The sequence below is a fragment of the Leiobunum rupestre genome, chromosome 10 (genome assembly GCF_980474605.1).
Source record: "Leiobunum rupestre chromosome 10, qqLeiRupe1.1.hap1, whole genome shotgun sequence".
NCBI lineage: Eukaryota > Metazoa > Arthropoda > Arachnida > Opiliones > Sclerosomatidae > Leiobunum > Leiobunum rupestre.
In genome coordinates this window covers 26,412,319-26,435,272 of record NC_143393.1, presented here as the reverse complement: position 1 = coordinate 26,435,272, position 22,954 = coordinate 26,412,319, and the positions used below count along the sequence as shown (strand labels likewise).

General features: G+C 37.1%; 2 protein-coding genes across 3 annotated transcripts in view; one reads left to right on the top strand and one right to left on the bottom strand.

Moving 5' to 3' along the window:
* Obsc (Obscurin) overlaps positions 1-8,457 on the top strand; it is a 50,806-nt gene extending 42,349 nt beyond the window's left edge. Inside the window, exons 50-70 of the mRNA XM_090161718.1 lie at positions 67-231; positions 303-503; positions 1,843-2,130; positions 2,207-2,594; positions 2,780-2,980; positions 3,048-3,186; positions 3,252-3,451; positions 3,519-3,671; positions 3,737-3,782; positions 3,845-3,925; positions 3,988-4,205; positions 4,268-4,424; positions 4,459-4,654; positions 4,718-5,002; positions 5,064-5,195; positions 5,252-5,609; positions 5,853-6,135; positions 6,199-6,455; positions 6,520-6,669; positions 6,742-6,930; positions 8,074-8,457. Of these exons, the coding sequence (XP_090017844.1) occupies positions 67-231; positions 303-503; positions 1,843-2,130; positions 2,207-2,594; positions 2,780-2,980; positions 3,048-3,186; positions 3,252-3,451; positions 3,519-3,671; positions 3,737-3,782; positions 3,845-3,925; positions 3,988-4,205; positions 4,268-4,424; positions 4,459-4,654; positions 4,718-5,002; positions 5,064-5,195; positions 5,252-5,609; positions 5,853-6,135; positions 6,199-6,455; positions 6,520-6,669; positions 6,742-6,930; positions 8,074-8,113 (4,127 nt within the window). The 3' untranslated portion in view covers positions 8,114-8,457. The remainder of the gene's footprint in view (positions 1-66; positions 232-302; positions 504-1,842; positions 2,131-2,206; positions 2,595-2,779; positions 2,981-3,047; positions 3,187-3,251; positions 3,452-3,518; positions 3,672-3,736; positions 3,783-3,844; positions 3,926-3,987; positions 4,206-4,267; positions 4,425-4,458; positions 4,655-4,717; positions 5,003-5,063; positions 5,196-5,251; positions 5,610-5,852; positions 6,136-6,198; positions 6,456-6,519; positions 6,670-6,741; positions 6,931-8,073) is intronic.
* Positions 8,458-12,453: 3,996 nt separating this feature from the next.
* Positions 12,454-22,954, bottom strand: part of LOC149925257 (beta-1,3-galactosyltransferase 5-like) — a 37,577-nt gene continuing 27,076 nt past the window's right edge. Inside the window, exons 1-2 of one of the 2 annotated variants that reach the window (XM_090160074.1) lie at positions 18,590-18,902; positions 12,454-14,694 (exon numbers count right to left, since the gene is read on the bottom strand). In XM_090160074.1, the coding sequence (XP_090016200.1) occupies positions 13,575-14,648 (1,074 nt within the window). In that variant the 5' untranslated portion in view covers positions 14,649-14,694; positions 18,590-18,902 and the 3' untranslated portion in view covers positions 12,454-13,574. Of the gene's footprint in view, positions 14,695-18,589; positions 18,903-22,954 lie in introns of those variants that run through there. The other variant, XM_090160073.1, reaches the window with a different exon arrangement.

Genomic DNA, 22,954 nt, shown 5'->3' with positions numbered 1-22,954 from the left:
GTGATTTTCATTCAATAGTTATATCATATCCGAGCTAGTACGGAAAGGCGTTTCGTGTTATCGCAGGAGCGCCAGTTCCTTTGCCAGACAAACCTCGCATTACGAGAATGTCCGACGACAATCTGACCTTGGCTTGGAAACCATCCGTTCCAATTTATCCGCGTTTGCCCGTTAGCTACCAGGTTGAGCATATGAGACATCCCGATGGACAGTGGTCACCCTACAAGTCTGGTTAGTAGTTGGGCAATTTATCGTACGATTTCGATCAACTGTTTTTAAATGGTTGGTGTTTTTCTACTCAGGCATTCGCGACTCGATCTGCGACGTCCGCGGATTGGAACCGGGACAAGATTATCGTTACAGAATCAGGGTACAAAACGAACACGGTCTTAGCGACCCTTCGCCATACGTCACGGCTCATCGTAGCAAGCTAGTACCACCGACACCCGGCGAATACAAGCCAAAGGATTACGAAATCGAACATCCACCGCTTGATAAAAATGGTTCGATTTTTTGCACGTTAATTGTACCATAAGCCTATCATAAGGTCCCCCATAAGTAAAGGTCTAGGATAGAGCCCCATGTTAACGGAATTGTCCATGCGAGAAGAAAATTAACGTACGATAATAGAGCAGTAGTGACATCTTCTTTTTCAAAATTTTTACATCTAAAATATTATCTTACTTGGTAGAGCAGCCACGTTCGGGTTGATAAATGTCACACAAAACGCGTTTAAATATAAATTTTGAAAAATAAATACCTTGAGAAACACAACTAATAGCCATTTTTACGTTCTGATGAATCATTTTGCAAAGATAAGTGTTAATTTTAACTTTGAAAGCGATCAAATTCTAGATAAGAATTGGCTACGGTGCTAAGGGCTGGTGGCGAAGATTTTTCTCGCATGGTTCATATAGCGTTTACCATTTGATTGCTCGAGATTCACTCCGAAAATGTCTCTGACGTCATATATCTCGCCCCAATCGACTATAGTAAAACCGCAAATGGAACATTACATTAGTATATTCCCGCGCTTTGTTTTTTTTTTATCTGCTAGTAATTTGAATTTACACGTCTTGGTCTGCCATTTTGCCAAAAAAATCTAAAAGGAACACGCAAAAATTGGCTCCGATCTTGATCTCGATCCGTTGATCTGTCGAAATCAGCAGATCGGTGTTGGGTGATCTCGGAGCACCCGAGAGCGGGAAATGGAACATGCTAAACTTGATCGGAGCAGATCCGAGCACGCAAATGGAACATAAAATGTTGATCAGAGCGATCTAGAGCGCTCGAGAGCAGTCAAATGGAAAACGCTATAAGTTTAAAAACATAATGCATTTCGCAAAATTATTGTTAGAAATGCGTAGTTGAGGACGTAACCACTAGGAGGTGCAGATTTGGAATACCTACCTTCAGAAGTGAATGAACCGAAGTTATCAGACTGCTATACTCCCCATGTTGGAGGCGTTTTCCTTATGAAGTTACATTTTGACCTCGAATTTGAAATTTAGCGCTTTTCTAGGCCGAAAAAACATACGTTTTTGTTTTTATCAAACCATTTTTTACACATAGAAATAGCTATACCCACAATTCCCAAGTGCAATTTATCGCGTCAAAAGACGGGGATGGAAATTAGCTTTTATTTGACTCGATTTTCATCAGGAAAACGCCCTCCGATTCTGAGCGCTATTTCGATAACTTGGTTCATTTACTTCTGCTACCTCTTAATAACGGGTGTGAGATCGTCAAAAATTTGGCCTAGACTTTTGCTAATGGGGATCTTATGATTGTAGTAATATGGTAAGTTCTTCTGTAAGTTGACGCTTGTCGAAAAATATCTAGCCGCGGCACCCAGATTCCTTCGCAAAGAAGAGGAGACGATGTACGGCATCAAAGGACGGCCAGTCAGCATTGAGTTTTGGGTTTACGGCTACCCGCAACCCGAATGTTCTTGGTACTTCAACAACACCAAGCTGGAAACCGGAGGAAAATACGACTTCTTGCAAGATCGCAACGGTCAAGTGATGATCTTCATCACGCGGATGACCGAAGACGACGTCGGTTCGTACACTTGCCACGCTGTCAACGAACACGGAGAAGCCAGGCAGAAGATCAATCTACTGCTCGCCGGTAAGTATCCCCAGGGAACCGATACCATTACCCCATTTGCTTTGGTAACGCGATGACGTCGATGGTGTATTTATAGAACAACCCATCTTCACTCAACGTTTGGAAGAAACGACGATTATGATCAGGAGAAGCGGTCGTCTGGAGTGCAAGGTCATTGGCAAACCGTATCCCAAGGTCAAGTGGTTCAAAGACTGGCAACCATTGCACGAATCGTCTCGAATCAAGATCCTCTGGGAAGAGCCCGATAAATGCTCGTTGTTTTTGAGTGGATCCATTTTGAAGGACTCGGGTCTGTACTCTTGCTCGGCGTCTAACATCGCCGGAACTGCCCAAACCAGCGCCATGGTTACCATTGAAGAGAATGAAACCGAGTACGATTCCCTGACTTACAGTAGGCCGAGGATGGTCAAACCCAAGACGAAGCCTCTGGGAGAGATCTACGATCTTGGCGACGAACTTGGAAGGTAATAATTATAATGGTACCCCAGTTTAAGTTGGTTTGAAGGCCAGTTTTGACCAATAAAAGTGGGATAAACTCGCCTTAAAAGCTGGTTTCAAGCGATAGTGTAACAGTAGCTAGGGTAGCGAGAAACTAGCGACGGTGTCCCATGATCAACTTGTGAATTTGGATTATTTATTCTATCGCCAGAGGTACTCAAGGCGTTACTTTCCACGCTGTGGAACGGTCGAGCGGAAGGAGTTACGCCGCGAAGGTTATGACCGGAACCGGAAAACTCAAGGATTATATGGCGGCCGAAATGGACATCATGAACCAATTGAATCATCAACGTCTTGTCCGGCTCTGGGACTCGTACGAGACCAAAGCTTCGACCAGTTTGGTCACTGATCTGTAATTTAAATTTCAATAGAACGTGATTTCCATATTTTACGGGAATAACTTACGAAATGTCTCATAGCTGTGGTGGTGGTGAGCTCTTGGACCATATTTTGAAGAAAGGTAGCTTAACGGAGAGTGAAGTCGCCGCTTACATCAGGCAGGTCTTGGAAGGCGTGGAACATATGCACAGCAAAAATATTGCTCACTTAGGACTAACCGTAAGCTATTTTTCTTGCCAATTTTAGCAAAATGTGACAATAGTGAAATTCCGTTTGTCGACTAGGTTGGTGATATTTTACTGGCGCGTCTTCACGGAGATAACATTAAGATTGGAGACTTTGGATTGGCCGCTCGTTTACATTCGGGACGCAATTACATTCAGCTCTACGGCCATCCCGAGTTCGTGGCTCCGGAATTGGTGAAGAAAGCGCCCGCTTCCCTCGCCGCTGACATGTGGAGTGTCGGAGTGATAACTTACTTGCTGTGAGTAATTGACGCGTGCTAAAACCAATACCGCAAATATCTCGAGAGTCAATTCTTTCGAATCTAGTTTGAGCGGAATATCGCCATTTTTGGGAGCCAATGATCGAGAGACGTTAACCAGAGTACAAGACGGCAAAATCAACTTCTTCCACGACGCCTTCGCCGAAGTATCGGATGACGCCCGCGACTTCATCTCCAAACTCCTCGTATTCGACCCCACGTAAGTAAAATCGCCTTTGATTTCCCGTTTTTATACAATATGATCAAAATATCTGTCATTGGCAGCGGGAGGTTGGACGTGAAAGCCGCTCTGGGTCACCCGTGGCTCAAAGTAAGTCATTTTATCGTTGCTAGATCGTTAATTATCTACGAATTACAAACGACTATTTGCAGCTTTCGGAAATTCCCGATAAATGCGACAATTTGAACAACATTGATCGCTTGAAGGACTATTACAGGAAATGGAAAGATTGGGTAGGTAATTTTTCTTTTTGTATCTGACGCTCAAACTAAATTATTTGGTGACCAATTCGAAGTACGCCAACGCCTCGTGTCGCAACTTCTACCGGCGCCGCACCATGGAATCGTGCTTCACTCACCCAAGCAAGATGATCTACCCACCTGGCGAGGTTTACACTCCGGTCGAAAGTCCCGAAAAGGAATTGAACAGATCCAAACCGAAGGCGTCGGAGTTCGACGACACATACAAACAGAAGATCAACCGAGAATTCATCGACGTTCGATCCGAGAGCTTGTAAGTATAACTCGACCATGACGTATACACGACGTACTATGACGTAAACGCTTATTTTTGAGGTATCAAAATGGACCGGACACCTATTTGCTTCAGTTACGAGACACTGACTTCCCCAGACGAGTCAGGCAGTATTTGAGAGTCGGAGCCGCTCGTAGTCCGTCCTTGGCCAGCAACTTGAGGGAAGGCCACGTAAGATTTGACGCCGCCACCTCGAGTGTATCCGTATTTGATTGTCTCGATCCTTTCGAAGGTCGCGGTTCGGGAAAGGAGGAAGTTCTTGGACGTCATGGACGAAGAAATTGACGACGAGAAAAAAGGCTTATCCACCAGGACAATTCCTTTGAGGTTGTCTCACGAAATTGGTACTTTGGGATACGCCCACGAACAAATCGAGTCCTTGAAACAAGAAGCCTGGAAGGGAAAGGGCGACAGGGAAGCCGTGATTGGTACGAACACTTCCCACATCAAAGACCTTGACCAATATAAAATATCATATCGCGGTTTTACAGGGGCCACGCCTTTCTTCCGAGAGCGTATCATAGACGTCGTTGTTCGCGATGGACAGGACGCGGTTTTCCAATGTTTCGCCAGCGGGACTCCGAAACCGTCTTACTCTTGGTTCCGAAATGACGGAATCCTCATCATGAGCAGCAGAATCAAGGTGCAAGAGACGTCATCGGGACGTTGCGAGCTTCGTATAACTCCCGCCAAAGCCTACGACGCCGGCGTTTATAAATGCGTCGTCCGGAATACCCACGGAGTGGCCATTTGCAGAGCCAGGCTGAAGATGGGCGGTATGATCCCACCTTTCGCCATCGCGATTCTATGAGCCACTCGCTTATCTCACTTTTTCAGACGTTCCCGGCAAGCAAGACGCGCCCGAAATCAGTCAATGCACGGACACGGAAATCTACGTCGTGTGGGCCGCTCCCCGATTCTCGGGCAATGCCCACGTCTTATGTTACAAATTAGAGTACAAAAAGACAGGTACTTAACCATTTAATCGCTGTATATCCAAAACGATTACCTCGATTTCCTCTTAGACGACGAGACGTGGACCAAAGTGGCGGACAACATCGAGCAAGAGTTCTACATCGTCAAGGACCTGACGCCATCCACGCTGTACCATTTCCGAGTGACGGCCATGAATAAGTTTGGCTGGGGCGTTCCTAGCAATCCCTCGGAGACGACCACGACCACCGCCAGCGGGGCGGGACAGAAGATCCGCGTCTCCAAGGCCCGCAAATTCCAACAGGACGCCACCGAACGAGCCAAGGAGAACCCCGTTCCGGAGGAAGAGGAGGAGGAAGATTTCAGCTACGATCAAGAGGACAATCCCATCGAACTCAAGGAGGGTGGTAGCTACAGCGACCTCTACAATTTCGTGTCCGAAATTACCAGGTAATTTATCCCATCTACTATAATTATTAAAATTTTTAATTGGAAACGAGTTAAAGGTAATTAAAAACCTTTACCACTAGTGGCGTTTAAGAGCTAGAAATCCCATTGGTAGTGTTGATGACGCGTACTTTCAACACGAAAAAGACGCCCGTCCGCTATGAGGACCTTTAGTTTGGTTACGCCACTAGTGGCCAAAGTGTCATCTTACATCCCCATTGATTTGATATTGGTACTTATTTACAGAGGTCGTTTCTCAATGGTTGTAAAAACGTGGTTAAAAGGCGGCGCTGAGACGTTAATATCCAAGTTAGTCCTGACCACGAACGAGAACGAAGCGGCTGTCCAGAGGGAGTACGAAGTGATGAAGTCCCTGTGTCACAAGCGCATCGTCCGCTTGATCCAGGCGAGCAAACACGACTCGCTGATCGTACTAGTCATGGAAAGGTTATCGGGCGTGGACATTCTGACGTATTTGGCCTCCAAGCATCAATACAACGAAGAAACCGTCGCCAAAGTCATAACTCAGGTACCGTCATTATCCCCGAGATCCTGTTTCGAATACACGCCATAACGCGTCACGCACTCCTAGGTATTAGAAGCTTTAGACTATCTTCATCACCGCGGTATCTGCTATCTGGAACTGCACCCGGACAACGTAGTCCTAGTTAGTCAAAAAAGGTTACAGATAAAACTGGTTGATTTCGGAAGCGCTCACTTCGTACCTAAAACGGGCGCCAAAGTCGACTTCAAGGGCACGACGGAGTATTTGGCGCCGGAAGTACTTAAGAAAGAGGAAGTTTGCGCGGCTTCCGACGTTTGGGGTGTCGCCGTTCTTACTTACATATTGTACGTTACTAATTAAACGACTAAGTTTACAATTAACCCGATTATAACCGATGACGTATTTTAGACTCAGCGGCGTGTCGCCTTTCCGGGGCGACACGGAACTCGAAACTGCGGACAACGTTTCGTACGTACGTTACCGATTCGAGAATCTCCACAAAGAAGTGACTCAAGAAGCCACGAGGTTCTTAATGCACATTTTCAAGAGAACGCCATCGTAAGTACTTCACTGGAAACGCGTTGTTTAATGTCCAGTTACTAAGACGAGAGAGTGGTTGTTCGTTTCCAGTAAACGACCAACTGTGGAGGAGTGCTTGGAGCACAAGTGGCTACTGCCCAGCGAATTCCTGTTGAAGAAACGGGAACACGCCGTCTTCTTAGCTCACAAATTGCACGAATTCTCGGAACAGTACCACGCTGAAAGGCAAGCGGCCACACAGCCCAGACTGCTCAATATGTTCGGAATGTCATTCAACAGGTCAGTGTACACTCTTTTGGGGACAATATTATAAGCCTATCTTTCGAAGCTTATGATTATATTGCACGTAAGTGTGTCAGTTCAAGTGCGTATCAAAAAATTCATTCGCGGTGGGGTCTAAGCCGACTTAAGAGTTAATTACGTTTCGCATAAGAATTAATTCTCGGGGGAGTCTAAACTGGCATCACCCTTTCTGACTTAAAAGTGACTTACGTTTCGCATAAGAATTCATTCGCGGGGGAGTCTAAACGGGCATCACCATTTCTGACTTAAAAGTTACCTACGTTTCGTATCCCCTTGGTCCCTTTCGGGGGGGGGGGGGGCTGAACCCCCACAAGATCCCTTTTGAATACCCCTTTCTGTCAGTGTTAAACTTTTACTGAGAACCAATTAGCCAGTTTCAACAATGTAAAGGTATTTTGAAATACCACTAGTCCAGCCATGTTCATTAGTTTTGACACGCACTTTTATTTTAAGAACGAGCTGCCTTATTCAGTTCTAAATATTTGAAATCAATAGAGGGCGGTAATGTTATTATAACTAGCAAAGTGGATGCTTGCTCGTAGCGTCGTAGCTAAGCCCCGCCTTGAAACGGTCGCCGTGACATTAATTTATCGTGACAGATCACGAGGCAAAACGCCAAACGATTCCGCGAAATAATCACGTGACCGCCATGGGCGTCTTAATGTCATGGCCGGCTGATACGCGTTACCATTGCAACGAACACAAGCCACACCTGCGAGCAACATACGAATACAAAAAGAAATACTGGTAACTTCTTTTAGAATAAAGAAGGTACACGTTAGTGAGTAGACCTTTTGTTAACTATTTTTTAAAATTTATATTCCTAAACTCATTTTTAACGTTTACGCCGGCAAACGCCGCCACCACTGATTAAATTAACCTAAAGCCGCCGCCGAAACAAAATTGTCGGCGCGCCGCTGCCAAGCGCTTTAAAAATAGGTAATATTTCATCGGCGTCCTATTCTAGTCTAGGCGCGTCATAATTGGTTTTAAAGCCGCGTAGGTTTTCCACTATGACGTCATTGAAACGTCACTCCGCATACTGACTAACTGATACACTTCTGGAATATAATTATGGACCCATGTTAATGATGTTTTATTTTTGTTCTACCCGTTTAGATCGATATCTTTAGAGAATGACACTTACGAAGAAGTGTGATTGTTTGAGGACGAATCTTGTATAAAAAAAAAGAATAAACAGTGAGATGCGTATAATTTAAGTTTGTTTTAATCTACCAGAAAAAAAATGGCTAAAGCTACTCGGCTCCAAGTAATTTATTTAATTTCTTTGGCTCACCAAAAATTTTGGAGTTCGAGATTTCTTGAATACGCGAAGTGGCGAATTTAAGACTGAAAAATATTGTGCATAGATGATATTATTTTCCTGGGGCGATAGATGTTTTAAAATAAATGTGTTAAACTATATATTGTTGCTTGATAAAAAAAAATTATTGTGAATGTCCCTCACAGAAAATAAAAATAATGTTATTGTTTTCTTTGAAACGTTCTTCTCCCTTCTCAGATAATTAAAACGTAACTCTTACGCCATCTATACTTATATTAATTAATTAAACACTAAATTACTCCAAATATTAAAAGTACCGCTTCGGTGGATTTGCAGATGGATTTCTGGATTTCGTACAAGAGTTAGTAACATTAAGCTGTTCCAATCACAACTTTAAATGTAATTAAATTAAGTATTAACGTGTAACATGTAGGTTCTCGAAGTTTCCTATTTTTACGTAGATCAATAGAGTGTTGTCGTCTGATACGATTTTGAAAACTTGTAACGTCACAGCTGTAGTGTTAATAGTGGCCGCCATGACAGTTACCGTTTTTTATCAATAGGCAAATTACAATGGTGACGTCGCCGGGTTTCAGACGACAACAATGTGTGATTTTAATTCATTTGATAATAGACATGTTAACGTACGCAAGGAACGAGTTCTTATATTTCCAAAATATGTCAATGCTTTATTGAGAAAAAAAAACCTGAAACTCCATGTTCCAAGAATGGACCTGCTTTAAATTTCGTTGATATTTTTAAGACACCGTAATCCTGGAATACCTTGACTATTTAACACTAAATTTGGTAAAAGACCCTCAACGTTCAACACCAAAATCTGAAGAAAAAAATAGGAAAATCGGGGATTTTTCAGGCTAGAAATAGTATAAAATAGGAATAAAATTTTGAACAGTAGGACCATTTTAATAAAAATGAGATCTTAATTTAAACTCTAATTTTCAATTCAAATTATTTTATTATCTTTAGACATTTTTGTACAAATTCGAGGGCCAAGATAGGAGTAAAATTAATTTTAATATAGGATATTTCTAAAACTGACTTAGGTCATTTTTCTGATAAAATATTTTAACAAATTAAAACTATCTTTACTCAAAATTGAACAGTTCAACTTTACAACAGGGAGGTTCATTATGAATTTTACCGACGATTTAGCCGAGCTGGTGGCGCCACCTAATGTAGTAAATTATAGCTATAACCGTGATTCGATACAATTCTGGTTCAATATTATAAGCCGATAGTACTTTTCAGCAAATTTACTAGAAATAGAGTGATTTAGGGACCGGATTCTGATTTTAAGGTGGTTTAGGGATCTCGAAAAAGTAGGGGCTTTTAGGTATTTTAGGGACCTGGTGGGAGCCCTACTAAGAACATGGGACTACAGAAATTCCTATCTCCATCCTGATACATTTCGTAGCGAAAGTTCGTCTGCTTTCGATTTTTCGTGACGCTCTTTCGCCATCTATGTTTACGTTTCGTAATTAGTAGACGAAATTTCGATATGAATTCATTCTTAGTTTTATTTAAAATTAAGTTTCTTTTATTAAAATCTAGGTTTAGCTACGGGTCTAACACGGTTCGACAACGAAGGATTCAAAGTTACCCTGGTAATTTTGTAAAATATATTTAAAATGATTTTTAATTCGAATTAAAAAATCATTAAAAACAATTTCCAACACGAATGGAATAATATGCGGTCAGGTAGTTCATTATACTCGCGTCTGCCGGTTCCGGGGCCGAACCCAAAGATACATCAATAAATAGAAGGTCTTTCCTGTGTCCATCATTGGGAACTTCTTCAATGACGTAACGTAAAATTTATATTAGAATTAAAAAAAAATTCAGTCATAAAGTTTAAGTCTATTACGTCATACCTACTATCTACCTGTATATTCGTTAAGACAAAATATGCAAACATACTATGATACTTATTTATAAATAAATATATTTGTGATGGTAACTAAAGATATTTGAGATGGTAACTAAATATATTGATACGGTAACTAAATATATTTGAGATGGTAACTAAATATATTGAGATGGTAACTAAATATATTTGTGATGGTAACTAAATATATTGAGATGGTAACTAAATATATTGAGATGGTAACTAAATATATTTGTGATGGTAACTAAATATATTGAGATGGTAACTAAATATATTGATACGGTAACTAAATATATTGAGATGCTAACTAAATATATTTGTGATGGTAACTAAATATATTTGAGATGGTAACTAAATATATTTGTGATGGTAACTAAATATATTGAGATGGTAACTAAATATATTGAGATGGTAACTAAATATATTGAGATGGTAACTAAATATATTTGTGATGGTAACTAAATATATTTGTGATGGTAACTAAATATATTGAGATGGTAACTAAATATATTTGAGATGGTAACTAAATATATTGAGATGGTAACTAAATATATTGATATGGTAACTAAATATATTGAGATGGTAACTAAATATATTGAGATGGTAACTAAATATATTTGTGATGGTAACTAAAGATATTTGAGATGGTAACTAAATATATTGAGATGGTAACTAAATATATTTGAGATGGTAACTAAATATATTGAGATGGTAACTAAATATATTTGTGATGGTAACTAAATATATTGAGATGGTAACTAAATATATTTGTGATGGTAACTAAATATATTTGAGATGGTAACTAAATATATTGAGATGGTAACTAAATATATTGATACGGTAACTAAATATATTGAGATGGTAACTAAATATATTGAGATGGTAACTAAATATATTTGTGATGGTAACTAAAGATATTTGAGATGGTAACTAAATATATTGAGATGGTAACTAAATATATTTGAGATGGTAACTAAATATATTGAGATGGTAACTAAATATATTTGTGATGGTAACTAAATATATTGAGATGGTAACTAAATATATTTGTGATGGTAACTAAATATATTTGTGATGGTAACTAAATATATTGAGATGGTAACTAAATATATTGAGATGGTAACTAAATATATTGATACGGTAACTAAATATATTGAGATGCTAACTAAATATATTTGTGATGGTAACTAAATATATTGAGATGGTAACTAAATATATTTGTGATGGTAACTAAATATATTGAGATGGTAACTAAATATATTGATATGGTAACTAAATATATTGATACGGTAACTAAATATATTGAGATGGTAACTAAATATATTGAGATGGTAACTAAATATATTTGTGATGGTAACTAAAGATATTTGAGATGGTAACTAAATATATTGAGATGGTAACTAAATATATTTGAGATGGTAACTAAATATATTGAGATGGTAACTAAATATATTTGTGATGGTAACTAAATATATTGAGATGGTAACTAAATATATTTGTGATGGTAACTAAATATATTTGTGATGGTAACTAAATATATTGAGATGGTAACTAAATATATTGAGATGGTAACTAAGTATATTGAGATGGTAACTAAATATATTGAGATTTTAACTAAATATATTGAGATGATAAACAGATTGAGATGATAAATAAATAGATTGAGATAGATTGAGATGACAAATAAATAGATTGAGATGACCAATAAATAGATTGAGATGCTAAATAAATAAATTGAGATGATAAACAATTATATGCAGAAATACAACAACAGCTTAATTTTAGAATTGCGATAGGATAAATTTCATAAAAAGGACCAGAAAATATGACGCGATATAATATTTTTCGACATCCTTTTCATCTTTGTAGATTTTAATTTCTGTATATATCAAGACAGTTCTTTTTATAAACTAACGTGGCCTTCTTGTTTAAATGTTGCTATTACGTCACAGTCTCTTACTTTCACAAGCCTACTAGCGCGCGCTACAGTCGCGAGGAATAGAGGTTTTTTTAGCGCGCGTGCAAATCGCTCGTGCGCAAAATATAGTAATAAAGCTGTGCCTTGTGACGTAACAAGTTGGGCAAGACCACTTTTTATTTTAAAAAACCAACTATTGCCACAGGTAAAACACTAAATATTTCACAAATACAGATGTGGGCACGGTGGAATCGTAAATAATTAAACAAAAAAATCAGTGTTCCGTAAATAAACATTTTATTACTCAATTTTGCAATAATAAATCTTCAGACTGACAGAAATGAAATTACGACGACGAAAATACATCTTAATTTAAAAACTAGAGAGAAAAAATTGATAATATTTCAGTCCCAGAAGTACAGTCCTATTTAAAAAAAAACTGAATAATACTGCTTATTGTACTCTTCGTTACTTTTTAGATCTATCAATTTCTCTATTTATTTACAAAATAGTAGCTATTTCGTTTGTTTTTTAAAAAGTCAAAAAACTCCCGTATTTTCAAAAATAACAAATTCCCCGTTTAAAAATAGCAAGTTTCGCGATATCAGAAGTACTGTTTTATGGAAATTTAATTAATAATAAAGAAAAAACCTGAGCAAATATTTTTGAACAAAACACGTTGAAAAAGGTTTACATCGATAATAAATATAGAAAAAAAAACTAAATGAAAGACATTTTTTAGCTTTGGCGTATTTTAGCTAAAAGCGATTATCTTAGTAGCCAGCCATTTCAACAATTATTTTGGCACAAATTTGTTTAGCTATAAACATTTTTTAATTTGAATATTCAAGTTGAAAATCCTCTCTTTCTAAGCGGTCCGAAAAGTTGGAAAATATAATTATAGATTAATTTTAATAAATATTACTTCGCATATATTTATAATAAGTTACGATGGAAGAGATTTGAATAGTCAATAGTATTGGAAGAATTTTTTTATCTCTCGAATACTTGAAAAATTTTGAGCACTTTTTAAAAAGACGTTTAATTTAAATTAGATTTATTTTAGAGTAATTTTGAATAATTATTGGCTCAAGCTGAAGAAGAGAGATTGATTGCGTTTATAATTCGAATTATTTATCGTAAATACTTTCGTTATTTTAAAATTCATTTCAATCGTTACTAGTAAATAAATGAAAAAGTTTAATTTTATTTTGGAAAGAGAAAGTTAGATGGCGCGTTAAAATGGATTTCCTTTAAGAGAGGAAATACTTACTCTACGTAGACATATATAAATAAATGTAGTTTAATTGCCCGCAGACTTAAGGACATTAATAGAACGGGACAATTTTTACCGGTAAATCAAGTATATATCATTTATGTACAGATATTAATGGGATGTTAAGTTATTCATTACGCGTTAAGAAGGGCATAGTAGAAAATAAACAAAATTTCATCTTCTTTTTATATAAACAAATAAAATAGTCCTTGGCCGCGACCTCGAACTACCTTCTCTAGCTGGAATTGGTAGACTTGTTGTCAAATTGGTCGTAATACTTAATGGTCTTATTCCAGAGAGCGTAAATGGTCTCAACGTCCGAATCCGGATGTCCGAATAGCCTGGGCCTGACCAGCGTCGTGTCGTCCAACCAGTTCTTAATGTCTTCGTCCGTGATGTCCAATTTAGGGGTGAAATCGACGTGCGTGACGCCGATTCTTTTGGCCAAGACTCCGGAGACGTGTACGTCGTCCACCCAGAAATAAGGAACTTGCGGGGACTGCAAATACAGGTTGAACACCACGTCCGGAGACATGACGATGCCCCAGCCCGAACAGTAACGGGGGTAATACTTCTTGGGATACTCTTGGTAGCTCACGCGCCATTTACTAGGTTCTGTCCTCTTGACGTTGGGGTTCCTGATCAGGAAACACATCATGAGGTCGCGCGGGCTGTTGGTGCCGGGTCCCCGGTACCCCTTTAAGTAGCCGGACAACTGGAAAGTGTCCACGAAAATGTCGTCATCCGTTTTCAAGACGAAACGCGCTTGCCGACAGAAATACGTCACCCACTTCAAACCCATGACGTGTTTGTACGTCAAATTGCGGTAACTGTCGACGAAGTTACCCTGGACTAAGTCCTCGTGCAGTCTGTTCTCCTCCTCCAAGGAGCGTTGCAAGGAGGACTCGTTGACGGTGCCGACCATGAAGACCAAGCGCACTTCGTTCTCGCGCAAGTTGGTCTCCCGTCCCCAAGTCTCGCGGATAGCGCGTCTCTTCTCGAAGTTCACCGGCGCGCTGTGGACGAAGATGACCATGAAGAGATCGGAGGTGTTGCGACAGCGCTCGTTGTTGATCAGGAACCGGAAGTCCGTCAGGTTGACCAGCGTCTCGAAGTCAGTGGCGTTGAGGGCGCTCATGTTGTAGGCGTCCTTCAAGTACCGCTCCCAAGTGGCGGCCGGGCGTCGCGGCGAGTCCGTTTGGTAGTTACTCATGTACCAGAAGCTGTTGACTACGTAGAAGAGAAACAGGAACAGAACGAAGCTCGCCACGTTCATGCGTTTCTCGTTGAGTTTGAAAGTGAACGCCATTGGCTCTCCTTTCGCGTCCTCACGCCCCGATTACGGTTCGCGCTCTCTAGAATTGACAAAAAAAGCATTCCATCAAATTCAAGTTCAAGGCAGAGCTGAAAGCTCCCACCAAAATCTTAAAAAAAAAATAGGGAAATAGGAATAAAATAGGAACCATTTTAATAAAAAAATGAGGCCTTTATTTAAGCTTTAATTTTTACAAAAATGCCTTAAAATAGGATATTTCTAAAAACTGGCTTAGTTTTAATTTGTAAAAATATTTTATCACAAAAATGACTTATCTTTACTCAAAATAGTTGAACTTTTGAATATTTCAATTTAGCCAGCTACTGGCGCCTCCTAATGTAGTAAATTATAGCTATAAACCGGCTTTTTTTTAAATTAAAAAATTCAATATAGTTAAAACCGGTTGTAACCCGAGGTTTAAACCGGTTAAACAACTAATAAAAAATGCTCAAATTGCTTATATCTAGCCCTCATTACTTCTAAAATGCTCAAATTGCCCGATTTCAAAATTATGGTTTTTGCGCGTAACAGTACCATGGTGAGGTATAGCAGACTCATTTACCCGCTTTTATACCCCATGGCGGCGTATTTCAAGATCCCCCAATTGCTTATATATGGATGGCTCTCATTACTTCGTGAGACGACAAAAAGTGAAGCTTAAGTTTAAGTTTCGTTTTGGAATAGAAAATGCAGAATATATTATTCTGTATATTATATTCTGCATTTTTTATTTGAAATAGTATTTAAAATTTCAATATTTCAAATTCATTTCACAATATTTTTTTAATAAGAAAAGTAGTTAAAATCGGTTTAAACTAGTCTGGTTGGTTCTTGCCAACCTTGGGGAGGCACATTATGAATTTTACCGAATATTTCAATTTAGCCGAGCTCGTGGCGCCACCTAATGTTGTAAATTATATCTATAAACGTGAATCGATACAATTATGGTTCAATATTATAAGCCGATGGCAGTGGCGTAGTCAGAAATTCGTCAAGGGGGTGTAAGTATATAAATGTTAAGAGGGGGGTCGAGAATGGGGTGGAAATTTAGTACAGTCAAAGGTAGGCCCCAGGGGGTGTCTGGACTTGGAACCCCCCCTTTGTCTACGCCACTGGCCGATGGTACACCAAATTTACTAGAAATAGGGGGATCAAATTCAGATTTTAAGGTGATTTAAGGACCTCGGAAAAAAGTAGGGGCTTTTAGGTATTTTAGGTACCTGGTCAGGAGTGCCCAAATCTATAACTTAAAGGGAGTATAACCCCTCTTGTTTGGTAGGGTGCACTTAGACTATACCACAAGCCTTCCTAGCGAGGGGCTGCAAGAAGTTGATCGAGCTTAACCCCCAAATTCCCAAAAAGTGTATACACCCTAACTAAACTAAGGCCGTTATTTTCAAGGTCGGGATTATCATTTTCAATTTGGAAAAACTACCGTTTCTAATAGCGTAAAAATGTGAACAAATACTTTACTTTCTTTTATTAGAAATTTATTAATCAGGATTAACTGATCAAGTGATTTTGTTAAATCAATCTTTGATTTAACTCACACCATATATTTCAATAGAGGAATAAAAAATGGCAAAAAATAGGTTCTTTAAAAATTAAAATACATAGAAAATCGGAGCAAACTTAAAATATTAAATCTTAATTAAATTTAATTCAAAATTAGCTAACTGATAAAAGTAAAATATCCGATAATTATAGAGGAAAAGAGCCATAGTATCAAAATCAATAAATTCTGTAAAATAAAAAAAACCTGATTTAATTATACAAAAAAATCGAGAATGTGCCAACCCTTAAAGTAATAATAATTATTATAATATACCACAGTTCTTGAGAGATGGCGCTAGTGCCAATTTCCCCCAAATGAATCTGCTAAATCGATAAGCGGAAAAAAAAATCGACACAACTCAGCAATAAACGAAAGTTCGATGCTTTGGTTTTTCGCCAAAGTCATCTCGACCCAAAATTAGAAACGATGCGGCAAAAATTAATTAGCCTAATTAATTCGACAAGCTACTCAAAATACGATTTACTCTGTTTACACGCTATCATAAAGAAATCGTTAAGGGGAAAACCTGTCAATGTTTAGTCACGTTTTACGCCACCAGATGGGGTAAGGAATCCATCGAGCTGTAGAATAAAGCTAAAATTAATGTTATCTAAATTAGAGTGGCGAGTAAGAACTCCCGAATCGTTTTTCAATTAAATAAATAAAAATCATCGAAAACGTAGATCAAAATATAACTTAAAACGTCAATTTTAAATAGTTTTTGTAAAATAATTACCGATTTAACAAAATAGAATACAAAAAGTGGATTTATAAATTGTCATAGACCGTTTTGGACGATGTTCCCATAAAGATATGTAAACAGGGATGCCAGATCGCGAAAATGAAATTTCCCTTTAGCGGCGTGGTAATTTCCCTTTTTGGATCAAATATTCCCGATATTCAGATGTACATAAAAATTACATAAATAATCCTGGGAAAAAAGTTGTTTTCATTGTTATCAAAATAATTATGCCATAGGCCGCTATATCAGGGTGACCAGGGAAATAATTTGAAAATTTTATAGGAAAAATAAGGATTTTAGAGGAGAATTATAGGATAATATAGGAAATAAAATAGGCAAACAATAGGATAATATAGGCAAATTATAGGAAAATAAAGGAAAAATAATAATGCAATTATTGCATATAATAATAATAATAATAAGCTAGGCTAATACCCAAGGCACCACCTTAGGCCTAAGTTATCATGCGACTTTTGAAGCCCTTAATTCAGGTGGCCGGGTTACAATGCGTAGGAGGGTGGTGGCAAGCCCTGCATGCCACGAGATCGAGCCAACAGCTCCCTACACTAACTATTACCGTTAACCTAGACAAGTTTTCATGGAAGGGGAAACCGAAGAACTCAGGGGAAAACCCCTTAAACCAGTGGGGAGAGAACTTGCAAACTCAACGCAGAAGGAGTTGTTCCGAGTTTTTCACCCAGTGCCACAAGCTGGGATCGAATCCGGCTCCTCTTGCTGCGAGGTGAAAGTGCTAACCACTCCACCCCAGTATATCGGTATACTTTGACTAGAATCACCTAGAATATTGATAATTTTGTTCGAAAGCGGCAGGATTTTCACTAGATGTTCTATGATACGTACCAAAAAGTTCTTTCATTTTCCAAAGACCGTGAAATTATAGGAAAACAGGTGAAATTAAAGGAATTTATAGTAAGGCATTAAAAATATAGGAAGTCTGGTCAACCTGCTATAACATAAAATAAAGCGCCATCTATATTATCAATATCGAACTATTTACCCAAAACTCACCGCTACTATTGTTTGATTTTTCAGTTTAAATTTTTAACAAAGGCCTAAATAATAATTTTCTAGGTCGAAATTTCCCTAGATTTCCTTTTCGAATTTTCTAGGTCGAAATTTCCCTAGATTTCCTTTTCGAATTTTCTAGGTCGAAATTTCCCTAGATTTCCTTTTCGAATTTTCTAGGTCGAAATTTCCATAGATGTTCGAATTTTTGAGCTCCAAATTTCCCTAGATGTGGGAAATTTGTACCCCGATCTGGCATCACTGTTATGTAAAGGATAAGATACAGTTTATAAACTGTATAATTTATGGGATTACCCCATTACAAGTAGCGTCACTGTAAATGACCAACCGGAAACACTCATTCGAATCGATGTTGCGGCTTCTAACGCTAAAATATAAAAAGCGGAAATGTTTTGAAAGGGACGCTGCGGAACCATTTTGGAGTTTAAAGCACGTACTCCCAGACAATGCGGGGTAAAAGATCAAAGGTAACTAACCTCACGTTTAACGACACTATCTAAACCCCCTAAAAAACCCGAAATACAGTTTCGAGTGAAAACGCAAAAGATTAAATCACGAGCATGTTTTCGCGCTTGACAAATCTATTCTTACCTGTAAAAATGACAAATCTAGCGTCGAAATAATAGAGACCATGATCGTAACACACATTGGTCAATACAAATATCCAACGCGATCTTCGGACGGCGACTTTCAATTTTAACAAAACCCGGCTTTTTAACTGGTATAACCGCGTTAAACGCTGCTTACGTAAGCAATCTCTTCTTTTTGTTGATCATCTGTCCATTGAATGTTTCTCAACTAGCTCCGAAACGCGTCGCGGGAAGCTGCGGAGACGAGCTCGAATTCGATCCGTTGCGAGCGTTCTGTCCGCTCTCGCTCCGTGTTCGGCTGCTCTGCGCCGCATGCGACGGGGTGGCCGAGCATCCTCCCCCGACGCATCACCGCCCCACCCTCCCTCCTCCTCCTCTGTATTCCCTCACAATTAAATACGTTACTAAGCTGCAGCTAAATAAATTGGACTGCCATCTATAGTCGTTGTTACATATTAACAGACAGCATTATGTTTAAATATAATTTATAATGTTTAAATATAATTTATAATGATAAAACATAACACATTATGATAAAACATAACACATTATGATAAAACATAACACATTATGATAAAACATAACACATTATGATAAAACATAACACATTATGATAAAACATAACACATTATGATAAAACATAACACATTATGATAAAACATTATATATTATATTTAAATATAATATACTGTTTAAAAATAATATATTATAATGTTTAAATATAACATATTATGATAAAACATAATACATTATGATAAAACATATATTATGTTTAAATATAATATACTGTTTAAAAATAATATATTATACTGTTTAAAAATAATATATTATAATGTTTAAATATCACATATTATAATGTTTAAATATAACATATTATAATGTTTAAATATAACATATTATAATGTTTAAATATAACATATTACCATGTTTAAATATAACATATTACCATGTTTAAATATAACATATTACCATGTTTAAATATAACATATTACAATGTTTAAATATAACATATTACAATGTTTAAATATAACATATTACAATGTTTAAATATAACATATTACAATGTTTAAATATAACATATTACAATGTTTAAATATAACATATTACAATGTTTAAATATAACATATTACAATGTTTAAATATAACATATTACAATGTTTAAATATAACATATTACAATGTTTAAATATAACATATTACAATGTTTAAATATAACATATTACAATGTTTAAATATAACATATTACAATGTTTAAATATAACATATTACAATGTTTATATATATATATATATATAAGATCTTTAACAAATTAAAAAAAAATTACAACAGTGTTATTTAAAAAAAATATTATTTTCCAGAATTAACTTAGTTATAAGTTAATAAATAACGTTTTACGGTAAAATTTTACGAGAAGACGGTAAGGTAAATTTCCCTACAGTGTAATTCCATTAATTACATTTTACCTTATCAACCATAGCGTAACCTCGTCCTAAATAATATATCCCAGTATCAATGGTTTCGCTTCGTTAAAATAGATTTTAAAAGTAATTGGTTAACAAGTCTGGAACGTCGTGAATAAAGTATGAGTAACGCACAGTTGCCGACTTTTGGCCAATCCCTCGTCTACCAACTGCTTTACACGCTATGGGCAGAGACTCAACCTCTACATAGCGTCAGGACAGACTTTCTGTCTCCCAAACCTATCTCTCTCTCTCTCTCTCTCTCTCTCTCTCTCTCTCTCTCTCTCTCTCTCTCTCTCTCTCTCTCTATAAGGAAACAGTGCGGGGGGGGCAGAAGGCTGCATTTTATATAGAACACTATATATTTAAGAGTACCAATTTTAACGAAATTTATTTCTTAAAGAATTTAATAAGACTAAGAAATTTGCCTATTTACGCGTTTATTTAGACTAAAGAAATATTGTTTTCTGAATTAAATTTAAAATATTAGTAGACCAAAAAAATCAACGCCTGTAGAACTGTTCTACACGCCATACACCGGTGTTACGGGAGGAGTCAACTACCAGGAGCGAAAAAATTATTTTCAAACCCTGTTCACGAAATTAGCAATAGGGACTTGGCAGTGCTACGTCACAGCTTTTTTCAATCGTGGGGAGAAACATATGATCACAATGGCGGCCATGGCCAAAGCTACGGAGTGCCAAGTCTCTATTATTAAAAAAAATAACGCAAAATTTTGTTTGAAAATTAAAAAAAAATTGGTATTCGTTTCTTTTCGGGTAATATTTAAAATAAATTTATTTTTAAATGAAGAAAATTCAGTAAAACATTTCTCCAATAAGTGAGTTTTTAATAGCTGAATTATCAGGTGTTTCAATATTTATTCAGACGCGGTCATACCTTACCTAAAAAATTATCAGACTAAAAATATAAATAACAATGGAAAACCGGAAATGTTTCTTTATAATAGGGGGCGCTGCAAAGTTCATTTGACTGACTAAATCGCACGACACATTGCGTGATTCGTCTCACCAAAAGTAAATTTAACCTTCCATATCTCCCAAGGATTTGACCTAAAAATAAAAACTAATCAATAAATTTGGTATAACTTCCCACTTTAAGAATTTATTGATTTTTATTATAATCGTTTTACCTGTCCAAATGATTGATTTCTATTTTTGCTAATAAGAGTAATGCAAAAAAAATTTAATTTAAAAAATTTAAATCGAAATGATATCGTAATTTTATTTATAACAAGTTGGCAAGCCAAAATTACCTCTCCTCGGAAGTATGGTCCCTAGTGATATTAATTTCTCGACACAACCCCCAAAGATATCTCCGCAATTCAGAGTTATTTACGAAAAACGTATTCTCGGTTCAAGTTAACTAAACTTGAAATGAATTATTTGAATACAAAAAACTTAAAATAACACGATTTATAATCAAATTGATATTAAATTTAGTTTTGGAAAATGGTTAAATTATATTAATAAATAAATTATTTTGATAAATATTAATTTAAAAAATTATTTAAATCGAATTATTAAAATTTTAGATCTAATACAAAAATAATTACAATGCTTACTTCCACTTATATTTAAAAAAAGACTTAAAAAATAGGATAAATAGGAAGCAAATAGACACCAATGTTAAATAACATGACATCATTATTTCTAAATAGGCCTTTCCATAAAAAAAGCTACGATTGCTGAACTGGTTTATGTACAGGGTTGCCACAAAATTTTTAGATTTAAATTCCCTGGCGATTATTAAGAGATTTTCCCAGACTTTTTAAGGCCAAAAGTTTTATTTTATATGCTTAACTTTTTTCAGAAGTTAATAAATTTAACTAGACTCATATTTCATTAAAAAGGTTATTGCTATTAGCCAAAATTTCAAGGAAATAAATAATAATCATAGAATTTGTCATAGATCTAGAGTAAAATTACCTACAAGTGTCAAGATAAAATTTAATTCCCCGACTTTTCCCTTAATATTTATTTTTTTTAAAATTCCCTAACCTTTCCCTGACTTTTCCCTCATTCGTCACGAAATACGTTTAAGTTCAGTTCAGTTTATGCTTAAAAACAGGATGCCTCGTCGAATTTAACCTTATGTCCAGGGCATTTCGTTGAAAAACGTCATCGATACATCACCCGTGACGCAGAAGCAACATCAAAACCAAGGCCTATTATCCCAAAAGCCGAATTAGTTTCGAAATACCGGATTCCAAAAAACTTAGTTTATCGCGTTCTAAGTAATTATTGGCTATCGATTTCTCATTTTTACTACTACCCTTGAATAAATTAAGTGAAAAAATTAACTTTACAGGTATGTAATCTCAGGGTTCATCCGCAGACCTTGGTTTAACAATAAATTTAAAAACTCTTTCTTGGAAAATTGTCTCGTTTTTCTCCCAACAGAGACTTATATCGGTAATGTCATTAAGTTCAAAGCTCTTAAAATAAACTAGAACAGCGAGATAAAAAATAATCCAAACACTTATTTATTCTCGGGAAATCGCTACGAAATCCTTCTCTAGTCACTTCAAAAAGACAGAGGCTTAGCTAACATCGCGGTCTAGTCTCGCAGTCGGGTAAAGTCCGTGTCGTTCGCGCCTGTCGCCGGATATTAGGTGGTGAGTCGCGTGAAAGGGCACCCAAAGACCGGGAATACTCTGACGTCACGGAGGCCCGGGACTGACGTCACACCTACGTCACCGGTAGCGCTGACGAATAAGGGGGCCGAATCTAATTGTCGGCCGCGCCGAAGATACGCCGGAGTCGTCCCTAATTCACCGTCAACTCGCGTCGACTTCACCCAATTTTTTTAACGCGATAGACAGTTCAACTTGACAGCGCGTCTGTCGTTAATTTCAACGATTTAACGAATCTCTTTCATTCGTTG